We start from the raw sequence: 15,499 nt of genomic DNA on the forward strand, positions 1-15,499 counted from the left end.
TTGCATCATCCTGTCCCGAATGCTATTTAACATCTACATGAAACCGCCTGGAGAGATCATGCGGAGGTATGGGATGGGGTTTTATCAGTACGCTTATGACATTCAATATCTCTCCATGCCCCAGACTTCAGCGTCAACTAAGGAAGGCATCTCCCCTCTGAATGAATGTCAGGAGGGAGTAATGGGCAAGATGAGGAAATCAGATTGAAAGTGAATCCATTTAAGACAGAAGTACTTGTTGTTGAAGCCTCTAACCCAGGTATGGAGGTCTGTCTACTGCTCCTGGACGGGGTCACAGTTCCCCTAAAGGACTATGTTTGCAGTTTGGGAGTGCTCCTGGTTCCTTTGCTCCAGGTGTCAGCTCAGATAGATGCGACAGCCAAGAGTGCCTGTTATCAGCTTCGGTTGATATGCCAGCTGCGCCCTTTCCTGGAACCTGAAGACCCAAAAACTATGGTTCATGCGCTGGTAAGCTCACATCTTGACTTCTGCAATGCGCTGTACATAGGGCTACCCTTGCAGTAAGTCTAGAAACTTGAACTAATTCAAAATAAAGGCTCAGGGCCCTTCCTCCTCCTCCTCCTCTTCGTTCTCTTTCAGGAGGGACTGAGCATGCTCAGTGGGAGCCAGGACAGCCATCTTCCTTCAGAGCAGAGGGGCTTCATAGGCTGCTACTGAGCATCCCCCGATCTCCCAAGAAGCATCTCCCTCCCTCAGTGTTTCCATGGCGACAACAGACTCTGCCTGGCAACAATGAAGGAGGTCTTTCTTTTTTGTTTTGTCGCTTTACAGAGCCCCCAAAAAGGTCGCTCTGCCAGCGCCTGTGTTTGCTGTGCAAGGGAGCCGCAGCGGACAAACCGCGCAACTCCCCCGCATAGCAAGAAGAACCCACAAAAAGTGGGGTCTTCTTGCAGCACAGTTGTGACGCCACAAGGCGCCAATGGCACACTTGCAGTGTCACATCCGCGCCACGATGTGCGGACGCTAAGCATCTGGCACGTCAAAATGGGGGTGCCCATGTGTATAGGACACCGCCATATTGACGTCCCCAGTATGTACTAGGGGTGAGGCCTGATTGGACACTGCGTCCTCGGCCAACCCCTAGTATGTACTGGGGGCAGAGCCAAGGTCCGTCTGGAATGGGCCTTTGTTTCTTTCTGTTTTGGGAGAAGAGAGTGGGAAGAGCTTCAACACGAGAGATGGTCCTCTCTTACTTGAAAAGAGGCCAATGTATATTCACACACACAGACCCTTTGATTCCCCTCTGAAATATCATAGACCCATGGAGGCTCCCAAGAGAGAGAAGGAGGCCTGGCAGCCAGAGGAGCCTTTCTGCCTTGGCAGGGAAGGGAAGGGAAGGTGGGGGCCTCCATGGGGGACTCCCCAATTGGGTTCTTCTGTGAGAATAAGGACTGAAGGGGAAGAGGCCGGAGGAGGAGGAGGAGGAGGAGGAGGAGGAGGAGGAGGAGGAGGGCCTTACTTGCTCCAGCCCCCAAATCTGCCTCCCTACAGGAGACCCTGCAGCCCCCATAATTTGCTCCAAAATGCCTTCATTGACGGCAAACTACATTGAACCTTAATAATAATAATACAAACATAATAATAATAATAATAACTAAAACCAGAATATTATTTATTAAGGATGTTTGAAGAAAATTTGGACAATAAATATGGGAAGGCGCTGTTTTATATGACAACCTTAGCTAGAATAATGTTTGTGCAAAACTGGAAGTCAAAATCTATCCCAGAAAAGGAGTTTGCCTGAAGGACTGAAACTGGTCCATTGCGACCTCTGACTGAGACTCATTGCCTAAAGGATCCAGACTGCCCCATTGGGATCTCAGGCTGATGCTCCTTACCTGAGGCATTGAGACTGGCCTATTGGGACTTTAGGCTGTGGCTTCTTTCCTGGAGTCTATAGATTGGCCCATTGTAACTTCAGGCTCATGCTCCTTACCTGAAGGATTGGGACGAGACTATTGTGACTCAAGGCCTGTGCTCCTTACCTTACCTGAAGGACTGACATTGGCCTCTTGCAACCTCTTGCTGAGTCTCCTTGCCTGAAAGATTGAGACAGGACTATTACGAGTTCAGGCTGGTGCTCCTTACCTGAAGGATTGAGATGATACTGTTGTGACTTCAAGGTGGAGCTCTCTACCTGAACTATTTAAAGTGGCCCATTTCAACCTCAGGCTGATGCTCCTCACCTGAAGCATTGAGACTGTCTCATTGTGACCTCAGAATCATAGACTCATAGAATCCTAGAGCTGAAAGAGACCACTAGGACCATCCAGTCCACCCCCTGCCATGCAGGAACTCTCAATCAAAGCATCGCTGACCGATGGCCATCCAGCTTCTGTTTAAAGTTGTCCAGGGAAGGAGAATCCTCCACACTCCTAGGAAGGAGTATGTTTCACTGTCCAACAGCTCTTATTGTCAGTTAATTCCTCCTAATGTTGAGGTGGAATCGCTTTTCCTGGAGCTCGCATCCATTGTGCCAGGTCCTATTCTCTGGAGCAGTAGGAAACAAGCTTTCTTCCTCCTCAATATGACATCCCTTCAAATATTTAAACAGGGCTGTCATATTACCTCTTAAATTTCTCTTCTCCAGGCTAAACATCCCCAGCTCCCTGAGTCTTTCCTCATAGCGCATGGTTTCCAGACCCTTCACCATTTCAGTCGGACTCCTTTGGACATGCTCCAGTTTCTCAATATCCTTTTTGAATTGTGGGGCCCAGAAGTGGACACAATAATCCAGGTGGGGCCTAACCAGAGCAGAATAGAGTGGCACTATTACTTCCCTTGATCTAGACACTAGACTTCTATTGATGCAGCCTAAAATCTCATTGGCCTTTTTAGCTGCCGCATTGCACTGTTGTCTCATGTTCAGCTTGTGGTCTACTTGAACTCCTAGATCCATTTCATAAGTATTTTAATTCAGCCAGTTGCCCCCCACCCTGTATCTGTGCATTTCATTTTTCTGCCCTTAATGCAGTGCCTTACGTTTCTCCTTGTCAAATTTCATTTTGTTAGCTTTGGCCCAGTTTTCTAGTCTGTTCAGGTCATTTTGAATTTTGATCCTGTCCTCAGCAGTATTAGCTACTCCTCCTAATTTGGTCCCATCTGCAAATTTGATAAGTATGCCTCTATTTCTGTCATCCAAGTCCTTGATAAAGATGTTGAATAACACTGGGCCCAGCACAGAATCCCATTGAACACCCCACTGGTCACTTCTCTCCAGGAGGAAAAGGAGCCATTGTTGAATAGCCTTTGTGTTTGGCCAGTCAACCAATTACAAATCCATGTAACAGTTTCCTTGTCCAGCTTGTTTCATGTTTTTGTTTTATATACTCTTTATTTGGTTAACTGCTATTAAGGGACATATCTATGAGATTCTATGATATGGGGTGCACTATAAACCTTTTAATAAAGACAAAGCAAAAAGGCTTCCAGAAGAACTGCAGCCTTGGGCAAGTCTCACTCTCTCAGCCTCAGAGGATGGCCATGGGAAACCCACTCTGAAGGAACCTGCCAAGAAAACCCCTTCAGAGACTCCCATAAGGTCACCATAAGACCTGGAAACAACTGTAAGGCAGACCCCAAGAACAACATTGGGAAATAGGTGCAAGCCTTACCTTGGGCAAATGTAATGACTGGGCTCCAGTCAATGGAGGTCTTCTTCAGGCAGTAAAGGGAGGTTTATGCAAACGCAGAATGACATCGCTGCTACGGAAGGCTCACTTGACCAATCAGAGAGAAAGATGAAGGTTCTTCTGGAAGCTTCCGTGAGAAGGAGATATAAGGCCTGAGAGACCAAGAGACAGTTGGGAGAATTGTGTCGGTTGGAGATAGAGAGAGAGAGTTAAAGAGCGGATCTTGGTAGTTAGTCTCAGAATTGGACGCTTAAGTCTATTTATTATTTTAATAGCTTGTATGAATTGAATATTATATACTTACAAATATTGTACCTGCAAGATTCTTAATATCTTGTAGGACTTACATTTTAGTTATATTTTGTTATTTATAATACATATCTCATTGGAGTATCTACTACTTGACGCTCCTTTTACACGTCTTGGATGGGTTGATGCTTGGGAAGATCAGTAAAGAAGTAGAAATAAGGTTCCTTAACTGGTCCCAGTGTAGGTTAAGGAAAGTCCTTTTATATTTCACTGGATGATGGCAGTGAGATTTAAGGAATTCAGGGGTCTGCTGGGCTAAGAGCCATAATGTCTAAATGTCTCATTAACAATTTGTAAGACACTCTGATAGCCTTTTGGCTGAAGAGAGGGGGATAAAATTATTATTGTTGTTGTTGTTGTTGTTGTTATTCCAGGGCCGCAGTTTGGCTGCTTGGACCACCGGAGATCATCACAGTGAGTCAGTGGGAAAAGCCCATCTCACCCCAGAAAATAAAGGTACTTGAGGAGTTTGCACTCTACGTCTTTCTGTAATAATAGCTACAAAACTGATAATAGCATTTGGGACATTTAGCCTTTCAAAAACAAATATTGCAGATTTAAATGCTGCTTTAAAACCTTTTTCCATCTGCCAGCTTTGTGCTGGTTTTGGGGGGAATTGAGAAAGTCTTGGGAGGGAGGGACTGCCAACAGAATTAGGAGATGCATTGCAGGCTATGGACAGTTTGCGGCCAAGAAAGGTCCAAAACACGCGGCAGCAATATTCCAGGTTGAGAGTGCTTTAACTGCCCTGGCCCAGTGCTAGGGAATCCTGGGAAATGGAGTTTATTGTGGCACCAGAGCTCTCTGACAGAGAACGCTCAATGTCTCGCAAAACTATATTTCCCAGAATTCCCTAGCACTGAGCCAGGGCAGTTAAAGCGGTCTCAGATTGGATTATTGCTGCAGTGTGTTTTGGACTTAGGTGACCCTTGGCAAGTCACACTCTCTCAGCCTCAGGGAAGGCAATGGCAAAGCTCCTCTGAACAACTCTTGCCAAGGAAACTCCAGGAGAGGCTCCAAAGAAGTCGGCAAAGATTTGGAGCCACTCCAAAAAAACGACAAAGCCTCAAGAAAAAGACAGCGTGGTTTAGTGGATGGAGCATTGGACTATGACCCTGGAGCCCAGGGTTTAAATGCCCTCTTGGCCATGGAAACCCACTGAGTAACCTTAGGCAAGTCACACTCTCTCAGCCTCAGAGGGAGGCACTTGCAAAACAACTTCTGGACAAATCTTGCCAAGAAAAGCCTGCAAAGGGCTTCCCTTAGGGTTGCCATAAGTCAGAAACAACTTGGGAGGCACACAACATGACAACAAGAGGAGTAACACCACTAACAGTGCTTAATCACACCTCACAAGACAGCTAGGGAGAAAGAAAGAAAGAAAGAAAGAAAGAAAGAAAGAAAGAAAGAAAGAAAGAAAGACAGACAGACAGACAGACAGACAGACAGACAGACAGACATGGGAGTTGTAGTCCTTGGTTCAGAGGGATTGGAGTAGCCTTACTGCAGGGCAGGACCCCTCCTCTTTCTGGCCATTTGGATGCTGGGAGATCAAGTCCACGAAAGGTACTTTAAATCTCATTGACAAGAGAAAAGGCTTCTACTGTCTTTCAGATCCAGTTTACCCCCTAATCCTTTATGAGGCCAGAACCACTTTGTTGGGAAGCGAACCCAAATATCTCAGTAAGACTCTATGTCTCCCAAGGCCCCCTCCCTCCACGACCTCCTTCCTCTCTTCCCCTCAGTCTCTCTCTCTCTCCCTGAAGGCCTCCAACTGACAACTGACAATCGCTGAGGAAGGGGCAGCCATTTTGCGTTCTGGCGGCCATTTTGTGCTGCTTGTGAGACTGTGGGGAATAATGTTCTGGAACCTTCTCTGAGGCCTCCTCAGTTGAATTGAGAGGCTCCTGTTTCTCTCCCTGAGGCTCCAGAGTCAGAAGGAGGCCAGGTTCCTGGGGCCAAAAGGAAGGAAATGCGTCCCCTTGTGCCTCTGGCCCTCCATTTTGGGGCAAAGGAAGGAAGGAAGGAAGGAAGGAAGGAAGGAAGGAAGGAAGGAAATAAGGACCCCCCTGTGGGGGTTTGAGGAAGGGCCAGTGGGGAGGCTGGGCTTTGGGGGCTGGGAGAGAGAGGTGGGAAAGAGACCCTCCCTTTGGGCCCTAGCTGGGGAGGGTCCCACCGGTCCTTGCCTCCCCCTTTGGGAAAGGAGACCCCTCAGCCCCCTGGACTCACTCCTGCCACTCATTCCTAGAATGGCTGGGACTCAGAGGAGTTTCCTAGGCATAGTCACCTTCTGCCCTCCATGGCCATTGGCACTGACCTTTCCCCATTGCCTTCCCTCCCTCAGCCCTTGGACCTCCGCCTCCTTCGCACTCAGAGCAACCCTTCCCTACGGCTGAGGAGACGGCCTCTGACCCGGGGAAGCTCCGGCCATAAAGGACCGCAGAAGAGGCCTTTCTGGGGCTACAGGTATCAGGGTCTTTGTACTGAAGGTAGGCCTTTATTCCTGGAGCTGAAAGAGGACCTTTGTTTAAATGTTTCAGTCCAGGATTGTATGGAAGGGTTGCAGCTGAGAGAGTGAGGCCATGCTTTGCAGGAATAAAGCCCCAAATTCAGTCTCTGGCAGCATTGTCTTCCCAGAAGGTGGAAGTGAGATTTCCAGACCCCAGAGACACAGTGCGCCAGTGAGTCCTTTGTGTGGGGACTGTATTTGTCTGTGTTGTTTACTAGAGCTTTGTGAGGTATTTGTTTCACTGGGTTTATAAAATAAATAATAATAATAATAATAATAATAATAATAATAATAAAAACTTTATTTATATGCCGCCCTTCGAAACATCAGGGCGGTTAACAACAATAACAACATACATCCAATATAGATTAAAAACAATGCAATTAAAACAATAAAAGAACTTGTGCCAAATCACAAACTACTAACAGAGGGGGAGAGAGAGGGGGCTCTCAGGGCAAAGAATCAGGGGTAAGCCTGCTTGAAGAAGAACGTTTTCAGCCCCTTCTTAAATTGGACCAGGGAGGTTGCTGAATGGAGCTCAATGGGCAGCGAGTTCCAGAGGGTAGGGGCCGAGGTGGAAAAGGCCCTTCTGGTGGTATTAACTAATCTAGCCTCCGGAACTCTTAACAAGTGCTGCCCGGTGGATCTGAGTGTGCGGGGCGGATTGTACGGAGAGAGGCGGTCCTTTAAGTACTCTGGGCCCAAGCCATTTAGGGCTTTATAGGTTATAACCAACACCTTGTATTGCGCCCAGAAGCAGATAGGCAGCCAATGTAGGTCTTTTAAGACCGGTGTTATATGACTGGTCCTAGGTATGTTAGTGACCAGTCTTGCTGCCATATTTTGCACTAATTGCAGCTTCTGGGTATGGTACAAGGGTTGCCCCATGTAGAGCGCATTGCAGAAATCCAACCGAGAGGTTACCAGAGCGTGTACCACTGTTTCTAGGTCCCCCCGGCTCAGGTAGGGACGCAGCTGGCATATCAGCCGAAGCTGATAGCAGGTGCTCCTGACCGTTGCATCCACTTGAGATATAAGGTGGAGCGACGAGTCAAGGAGCACCCCCAGACTGCGTACAGAGTCCTTCATGGGAAGCATGATCCCATTCAGGACAGGTGGAACCACCGCCATCCCTGGGCCAGGAGAACCTATCACGAGTACTTCCATTTTCTCTGGATTCAAGCTGAGTCTGTTTTCCCTCATCCAGCCCATTACCGACTCCAGACAGGCCACAAGAGGAGAGATGCCATCCCCGGTCACTGCATCAGTCGGAGACATAGAGAAAATTATTTGGGTGTCATCAGCGTACTGATAACCCCGCGCCCCATGACTCCGGATGATCTCTCCCAGTGGTTTCATGTAAATGTTAAAAAGCATGGGAGACAGAATGGCTCCTTGAGGGACCCCAGATGTTAGGGGTCTCTTGTCGGAGCACACGTCTCCCAGCTTAATTTCTATAGGCCTTCATATCCCAAAAATGAGCATAATCCAGGATGCAATCTTCGCTCATAAACCTATACAGAAGAAGCAATGGAAATACAGAATAAACTTAGATATCTAAACAAAGGAATTTTGTACAACCTAACAAGCCAGGAAGATGGCTTGCCAATAAAATAAGAGAGTTAAAAGAAAAAAACATCATAACGGAAATTAAAAAAGATTCGACATTAACATCTAGCCAAAATAAAATTAAGAAGACCTTCCAAGAATTCTATGCTAAATTGTATAAAGGATCTCAAACGTCTAGAGCCAAAATAGAGGAGTTTTTGGAAATCAGTGGATTTATGAAAGAAAGTTAAATATCTAGGAATAAATTTAACAACTCAAACTCAGATCTGTTTCACAATAACTATGAGACACATGGAAGGAAATCACAAAAGACCTATAAAAATGGGGGAAATTATACTTATTGCTATTAGGAACAATATCACTGATCCAAATGAGTTTCCTTCTTGAAATACTGTTTCTGTTCCAAGCGATACCCATCATCCAGAATGAAAAACCCTTGAATCTATGGCAAAAGGAAATCTCAAAATTAATTTGGAATTAAAAAAGAGCCAGGATAAAAACGAAAATACTTTGTGATGACAAAAGTAGAAGAGGACTTTATTATGCTGCTTGTTGTTCAGTTTGGATTAGAGAATGGTTTGTGTCAGAGAATGAACAGTTGTTATGTCCGGAGGGTGAACATTTAAGATTTGGGTGGCATGGATACCTAATTTACGGTAAAGAGAAAGGTCATAAATAAAGCTCAAATCATTTCGTAAGAAAAGCTCTATTGAAGACCTGGGGAAAAACAAGTGTAGAATATGTCCAAAAATACCTTTATGGTGTTCGCCGCATGAGGCTCTTTTCGGGAGGAAAAGTATCCAGAAAACTATATGGTTAAGATACAAGGATGAACTGAAAGAAAACTAGAGATCAAAACACAAGAAGAACCCAAAGAATCTGGCCTAGATTGTCCCTGGTATCTTTATCATCAAATGAGGGAGAGGTTTAAAATAGATGTGAAATTAGAAGGAATACAAAATGCAAAATGGGAATTGTGGAAGCCATGCTCCATGGTCATTCCATGCCTGATGAGAGTGTTGGGTGCGAGGCATTGGAGAAGCCTCCAGCTGTGTTTCTCTAGCCAGAAGCCAAAGGAAGGCATTCTCCTCTGAGGGCCACTGGAGAGGTCAGGAGGTTTCAGCAGATGATGCGCTCATTTCACATCTAGCTACAGGGACATAGCCAGGGTCCTCTCCCATTCCCCATCCCCTGACCCCCCTCCACTCTCACAAGGCATGGAGTGTCAGGACCATGGTGAACAGGTCTGAGGAAATGACAGGCATGTGGCCACTAGATGGAGCTGTTGTGGAAGTCATTGACAGCTCTAGTGGCAGTTAGATGTGTCAGCATTTAAACAGTGCATCATTGGAATGTTGATGCAACTGTCAACTGTCATTCTCAACTGTCACTGAGGAAGAGTCAGACACTGTGTGCCTCAGAGTGGGTTGTTACTGGTGTGGATGGTGGAGGGTGTCGATGTATATAGTGTTGTACACAGTGGAACTTCTTATATGAATACAAGCCTCATCTGAGAGAAGATTACAGTGTCTCTTTGCTCATTGAGAAAGCGACAGGTGTTTCTTCAGCTCACAATCTACTGACTACAGTCAAGGTGGAGAATCTGATGCCATATGTTAACGTGTTGCCTCACGTGCTGCGCAATATAGCAACATCAAAAGCATTTTAACATGGAGTATCTGTTGTGTAAGGGAGTTGCAGTGAATCTATGCTAGCTCCATGGAGCTTTCTTTGGTGCAAACAAACAAAGAGGGAGGAAAGAGATACACACCTCTGCATTGGCCCAAAGGAGGCATATGTCACCTGCGTATCTCACTAGCACCATGCTGTTCTCTGTGTCTGAGTGATGCAGGATTTCTTGACAAATCAAGCCTAACCCTAGTCTCTTTTCTCAGGAACTTCATCTTGGCCTCCTTGTACACAGTTTTGGGCCATATTTTGCTGGAAGTGACCCAAGTGCAAGACCACCAGGACCCCTTTCCACCTAATGGCCAACACAGAGGCCAAGCAGAGAGAGTTGGGGTCCAAGAGAAAGAGGCTGTCGAAGTACAACTCTTTGGTGAGTCGCCATCCTGACTATTAGTTTCATTTGTGTCACTGCTGGGGCAGCTCATGAAAGCAAGTGGAGAACATCTTGTCCCACTTTGGCAGATAAAGTCCTGGTTAATCCTCTGTCACCCCACTTTTTCAGGGACTTTCAAAAATGTCCCGGTTTCTCTCTCCTCCTCCCACTTTCTCCCTTCTCCTCATCTCTTTTGGGTTGCTGCAAAGTGACTTCCAAGGGGTTTGCACCCCATCAACTCAAAAAGGGGGAGAGGAGAGAAGTTGCCAGGGTCTTCCCTTGCCAGGAGGCTGAGGCAAAACCAAACTGCTGTGCCCTTCCTAGCTAGTGTGATCTTCCTCCTAAACAACCTTGGCCATACTCACCACCTTCTGGTGTTGCTTGTCCACATGTGCCTTGCTTTTCCATCTGTGAAATGTAGAGGATATGGGAGACCACCTCTGGATCTAAATTGGGGGTGGGCCCAGTGTCCCTCAAGGCCAGAGGGCTCCCCCAGAAGTGTATCCCAGTCATGGCCTAAATTATATTTTTTATTATATTGTATATTATATTGAAAGTATTCAAGACAATCTGATCTCAAAGGTAGTAGCTTTTTGTTTGCTAACAGAATTTAAAGTTTATTTCCTGGACTGAATTCTGAAGTGATGAAATAATATTTGGGATACATCATGTGCTTTCCTCCCCTTTTGTTTAGTCACTCTCTGGATGAGGACTATTTTCTATTTCAGGTGACCTTTGCAGATGTGGCAGTATATTTCTCTGAGGATGAATGGAATCTGTTGACGAAGAAACAGAAACATTTGTACAATTATGTAATGATGGACAATTATGAGAATGTGGCTTCTGTAGGTAAGGAACCTGAATCCATTGCTCTTTCTACAAAGACTGAGGTCCCTTTCATACTATATTATCATGTCACTATGGTTCCACTAGAATTATAGAATCATAGAGTTGGAATAGACCACAAGGGCCATCTAATTCAACCCCTACTGCCATGCAGGAATACACATTCAAATCACCCACAAGAGATGGCCACCCAGCCTCTCTTTAAAGACCTCCACCAAACTCTAAGGGAGTATATTCCACTGTCAAAGAGCTCTCACTGTCATGAAGTTCCTCCTAATGTTTAGGTGGAACCTCTCTCACTGTGGCTTGCATCCATTGTGTTGTCTCCTTTTCTCTGTAGCAACAAAAAGCAAGGCTGCTCCTTGTACAACATGACAACCTTTCAAATATTTAAACATGGATATCATATCCACTCTTTATCTTCTTTTCTCCAGGCTAAACATAACCACCTCTCTAAGCTGCTCCTCATAGAGCTTGATGGTTTCCATACCCTTTACCACTTTGGTTGCCCTCCTTTGCACATGCTCCAGTTTGTCAACATCCTTTTTGAATAGTGGGGCCCAGAACTGGACCCAGGATTATTCCAAGTGAGGCCTGACCAAAGCAGAATAGAGTGGCACTATTACTTCCCTTGATCTAGAAACTATTCTTGCATAGATGCAGCCTAGAATCACATTGGCCTGTGTAGCTGCTGCATCACACTGTTGGCCCATGTTCAACTTGCAGTCTACTAGGAGTCCTAGATCCCTTTCAAGCCTAGTTTAATTGTGATAGCAACATTCTGTAGAATATTTGAATCTGTAGTTCAGTGAAGCACTATTGCTCTCCAGTTTCTAAGGATTGTAAATACCCCATCTTAAACTGCCAATTATAGGATTTTATGGGAAGTAGCCATGGAGATTAATGCATTTCACACACAAATGGTACTCAGCACATTCCTGAGCAGGTTTCCTACCTTTTTTGGCCCCTCTTCAATCCTTTTAAGGGGGAAAGACCTCCCTTGGCCCTGCAATGGCACAGAGAGGGCCCAACAGTGGCAAAATGGCCTCCACTTCCCCAAAGGGATGCTGTTGGATGTTGAGGGCAAAATATTATTTCATTTCCCCCCCCCCCCTTCCAGGCAATACAATGGGGGGTTGCCCCTGAGATCTCCTCCAAACCCCATCAGTACTCCATGCCTGTCTTATAGATGTTTTAAGGTTGCTCCCTGGCACTTGACCCTCATCAAAATTGGTGTCCAGGTCCCAGCCCCATTATTCTGACTTTGACAATGAATTATTGGGATCTGACTCCAACTTAATTTAATATCAAATAGGGGGGAGTAAACATAGGGCTAAATCTTGGGCTAACACTTTTCTCTCTTTGATATTCAGTACTATCTGTCATTATCCTTCTTTACAGAAGAACTTGTCAGTCATGAGAGAGTCCATACAGGAGAGAAGCCATACAAATGCCAGCATTGTGGGAAAGGTTTTTCTTGGAAGTCAGACCTATTGAAACATCAGAGAATCCACACAGGAGAGAAGCCATACAAATGCCAGCATTGTGGGAAAGGTTTTTCTTGGAAGTCATACCTATTGAAACATCAGAGAATCCACACAGGAGAGAAGCCATACAAATGCCAGCATTGTGAGAAATGTTTTTCTTGGAAGTTAAGCCTAATGACACACCAGAGAATCCACACAGGAGAGAAGCCATATAAATGCCAGCATTGTGGAAAATGTTTTTCTCGGCAGTCAAGCCTATTGACACACCAGAGAATCCACACAGGAGAGAAGCCATACAAATGCCAGCATTGTGAGAAATGTTTTTCTTGGAAGTTAAGCCTAATGACACACCAGAGAGTCCACACAGGAGAGAAGCCATACAAATGCCAGCATTGTGGGAAATGTTTTTCTCGGCAGTCAAGCCTATTGACACACCAGAGAATCCACACAGGAGAGAAGCCACACAAATGCCAGCATTGTGGGAAAGGTTTTTCATTGAAATCAAACCTAGTGAGACATCAGAGAGTCCACACAGGAGAGAAACCATACAAATGCCAGCATTGTGGGAAATGCTTTTCTTGGAAGTCAGACCTATTGAAACATCAGAGAATCCACACAGGAGAGAAGCCATACAAATGCCAGCATTGTGGGAAATGTTTTTCTTGGAGGTCAGGCCTATTCAATCACCAGAGAGGCTACACAGGAGAGGAGCCACACACATCCAAGCAGTGAAGGAACATTATTTTTGTTTTTTAATAATCTTTATTAAATTTTACAATAAAAAGTACAGAAATCAAGAAGATTGACAAAATTTCAAATAAAGTTTTAAAGTTATGGTTTGTTAAGTTTAGGTTTTAATTGCTACTAGTACTGGTTTTAGTTAGTTAGAGGGGGGCTGGGATTTGTTGCAGCTATCTAGAATAGCAATGATAGCATTTGGAATTTGTGGGATTTTAGCCAAAGAAAGTTGGGGACCGGTAGTAACAGAAAGGGAGCTAGTTTCTTCAAATGTCTGGGGCAGGGAGAGATTGTGTGTGTGAGAAGGATGGCAAAGTGGCGCTCATAGTGAGGGATAGATGATGGGAATTGTAGGTGGGGGCTTGGTTTGGTAGAAGGTGGAGTTTTAGGTTTTGAGGTTTCAATATATTCTGGCAGTTCTGGCTTAAACATATTTCTCATATGTGTTTTCAATAAAGGTCTTTGCTCTTTCAACACACTGGATTCTTTGATGCACAGAATTTGTGAATATGCACAAAACTGACACTTTCTTCTCTCCTCAATCCTCAGCTCCATTCCCAGCTGTAAGAACAGCAGAGAGAAACACACATCTATCTATCTATCTATCTATCTATCTATCTATCTATCTATGTGTGTATATACAGTATACACAGAGAGACTGTTTCCAAAGCAAAGCCTTCCTTTCCTGCCTTTCCTGGGCTCCATTGCAGCCTCTTCAAAATCTCCTCAAAAGAAGGAAGGAAGGAACGAAGGGAGGGAGGGAGGGAGGGAGGGGAGGCTGCTGGACCCCAGTACACTCGTTCCTGTCGCGGCAAGGAGACGCAGAGACAGGAATGGGGGTGCACAAGACTCCTCACAAGCTTGCCTCTCAGCTAGGCTTCTGGCTGGGCCTTTTATTGTCATCTTGCTTACTTCCGTCCATTGTCTTCCTTACAATCATTGATGATAGCCTTGCTCCTAGGTCATCTGACTGGCATGACAGGTGCATGATCAGTGCATGCTTGGTGCATGCTCTTGAGGCAAGGAAGCAGGATATGGAGACCAGCTAAGCCAGCCGAATCAACATGGGCTTATCTATCTAATTATGGATAAAGCATTGTCATCTTGAGAGAGGGTCGAAGTCCTATGGTTTGCCAGTAGAACTGCCACGTCTCAATCTTGATGAGCATTGCTATCCTGAGAGAGGGTCACGACCCCACGGTTTTACCCATGGGGTTGCCACATCTCCCTCTTTTTGTTTTTTATGAGCTGGTATACATATCCTGCGAACCGCTGCTTTTCTGCTTTTACCTTTACGAAAACATAGCGCATAAGGCAGGGATACATTGGATGAGATGGCAAAATAGGATCATAATACAAAAGTGACAATGCCATATACAAGAAGTTGTTTCGGCCAATGAAAGTCTGGCAAACAGTAAATCAATCAGCTTCATAGTCCAGAATATCCAATGTTCTGGTGGACCTGAATCAGGTAAATCATGTAGTTCTTCAATCAAATTATTAATGGAACAAGAGTTATCTGACAATTTGAGGCAACACATATTTTGACGTCTTCACACAGCAAAAGTATTCAGTTGGGCTATAGAGGTGTATTGTAGTGTCATAGTCAGAGGTGAGTGTTACTGCTCTTTGAACCCTGGAAACATCCAAGATAGAAGGGTGTTGGAGAACAGGAACAACCCTACTCAGACAGCACTGTGTGCCATCAGACACATTGGCAGGTATAGAATTATAGGTTTGACAGTTACAGTTAAAAGACTACCCAGGTGGCAACAAAACATGGATATATATAAATGAAATCTCTTTTCCCAAACATTTTGATCTCCCATTTGATACCACTGGTCTGAAGGGGCTCCACTGGTCAAACATAATAAACCAAGTACAACAGTTAACATAGAATTATGGGTTAATACAGCACATATTTTTGATTTCTTCACATAGCAAAAGTAAATAGTCTATGGCTGCTCCATTGTCCAGAGTGGCATTTCTAAGTTCATGTTGTTCATCGTTTAGCATCATGTGAAATTGTTGATTGGATTGAAATATTAGGTTCTGAAGGCCTCAATGCCGTGTGTAGGTTTAAGATACTTGGCTGATGTCCATACTGTGCCTATTGGGGTTGACACTGCTGCACAACCTCTTCCCCAAATGACGGGGGTTGCTGGTCGTTTCCGCTGTCTCTGGCAACTGTCAATATCACACCAAGGGCCACAGCAGCAGGTAAAATGAAGGAAAACGTTTCTGTGTTGGAAATAAATAATCAGACAATGCAATTAAATTATTCCAGGCAAATCAAATACAACAGATATGGCCCGGTTCACAACCT

General features: G+C 45.1%; 2 protein-coding genes across 2 annotated transcripts in view; one reads left to right on the top strand and one right to left on the bottom strand.

Annotated features, from left to right (window-relative positions):
* Positions 1–15,499, bottom strand: part of LOC149287687 (uncharacterized) — a 159,145-nt gene that overhangs the window by 75,637 nt on the left and 68,009 nt on the right. The window lies entirely within an intron of this gene.
* LOC149287690 (uncharacterized) lies at positions 10,867–13,511 on the top strand. Its single transcript, XM_089492612.1, has 2 exons — positions 10,867–10,951; positions 12,350–13,511. The coding sequence occupies exons 1-2, from the start codon at positions 10,918–10,920 to the stop codon at positions 13,165–13,167; spliced, it is 852 nt and encodes a 283-aa protein (XP_089348738.1). The 5' UTR covers positions 10,867–10,917; the 3' UTR covers positions 13,168–13,511.

This window comes from Sceloporus occidentalis, unplaced genomic scaffold (genome assembly GCF_023333645.1).
Source record: "Sceloporus occidentalis isolate IW3139 unplaced genomic scaffold, rSceOcc1.0.p SCAF_57, whole genome shotgun sequence".
Lineage (NCBI taxonomy): Eukaryota > Metazoa > Chordata > Lepidosauria > Squamata > Phrynosomatidae > Sceloporus > Sceloporus occidentalis.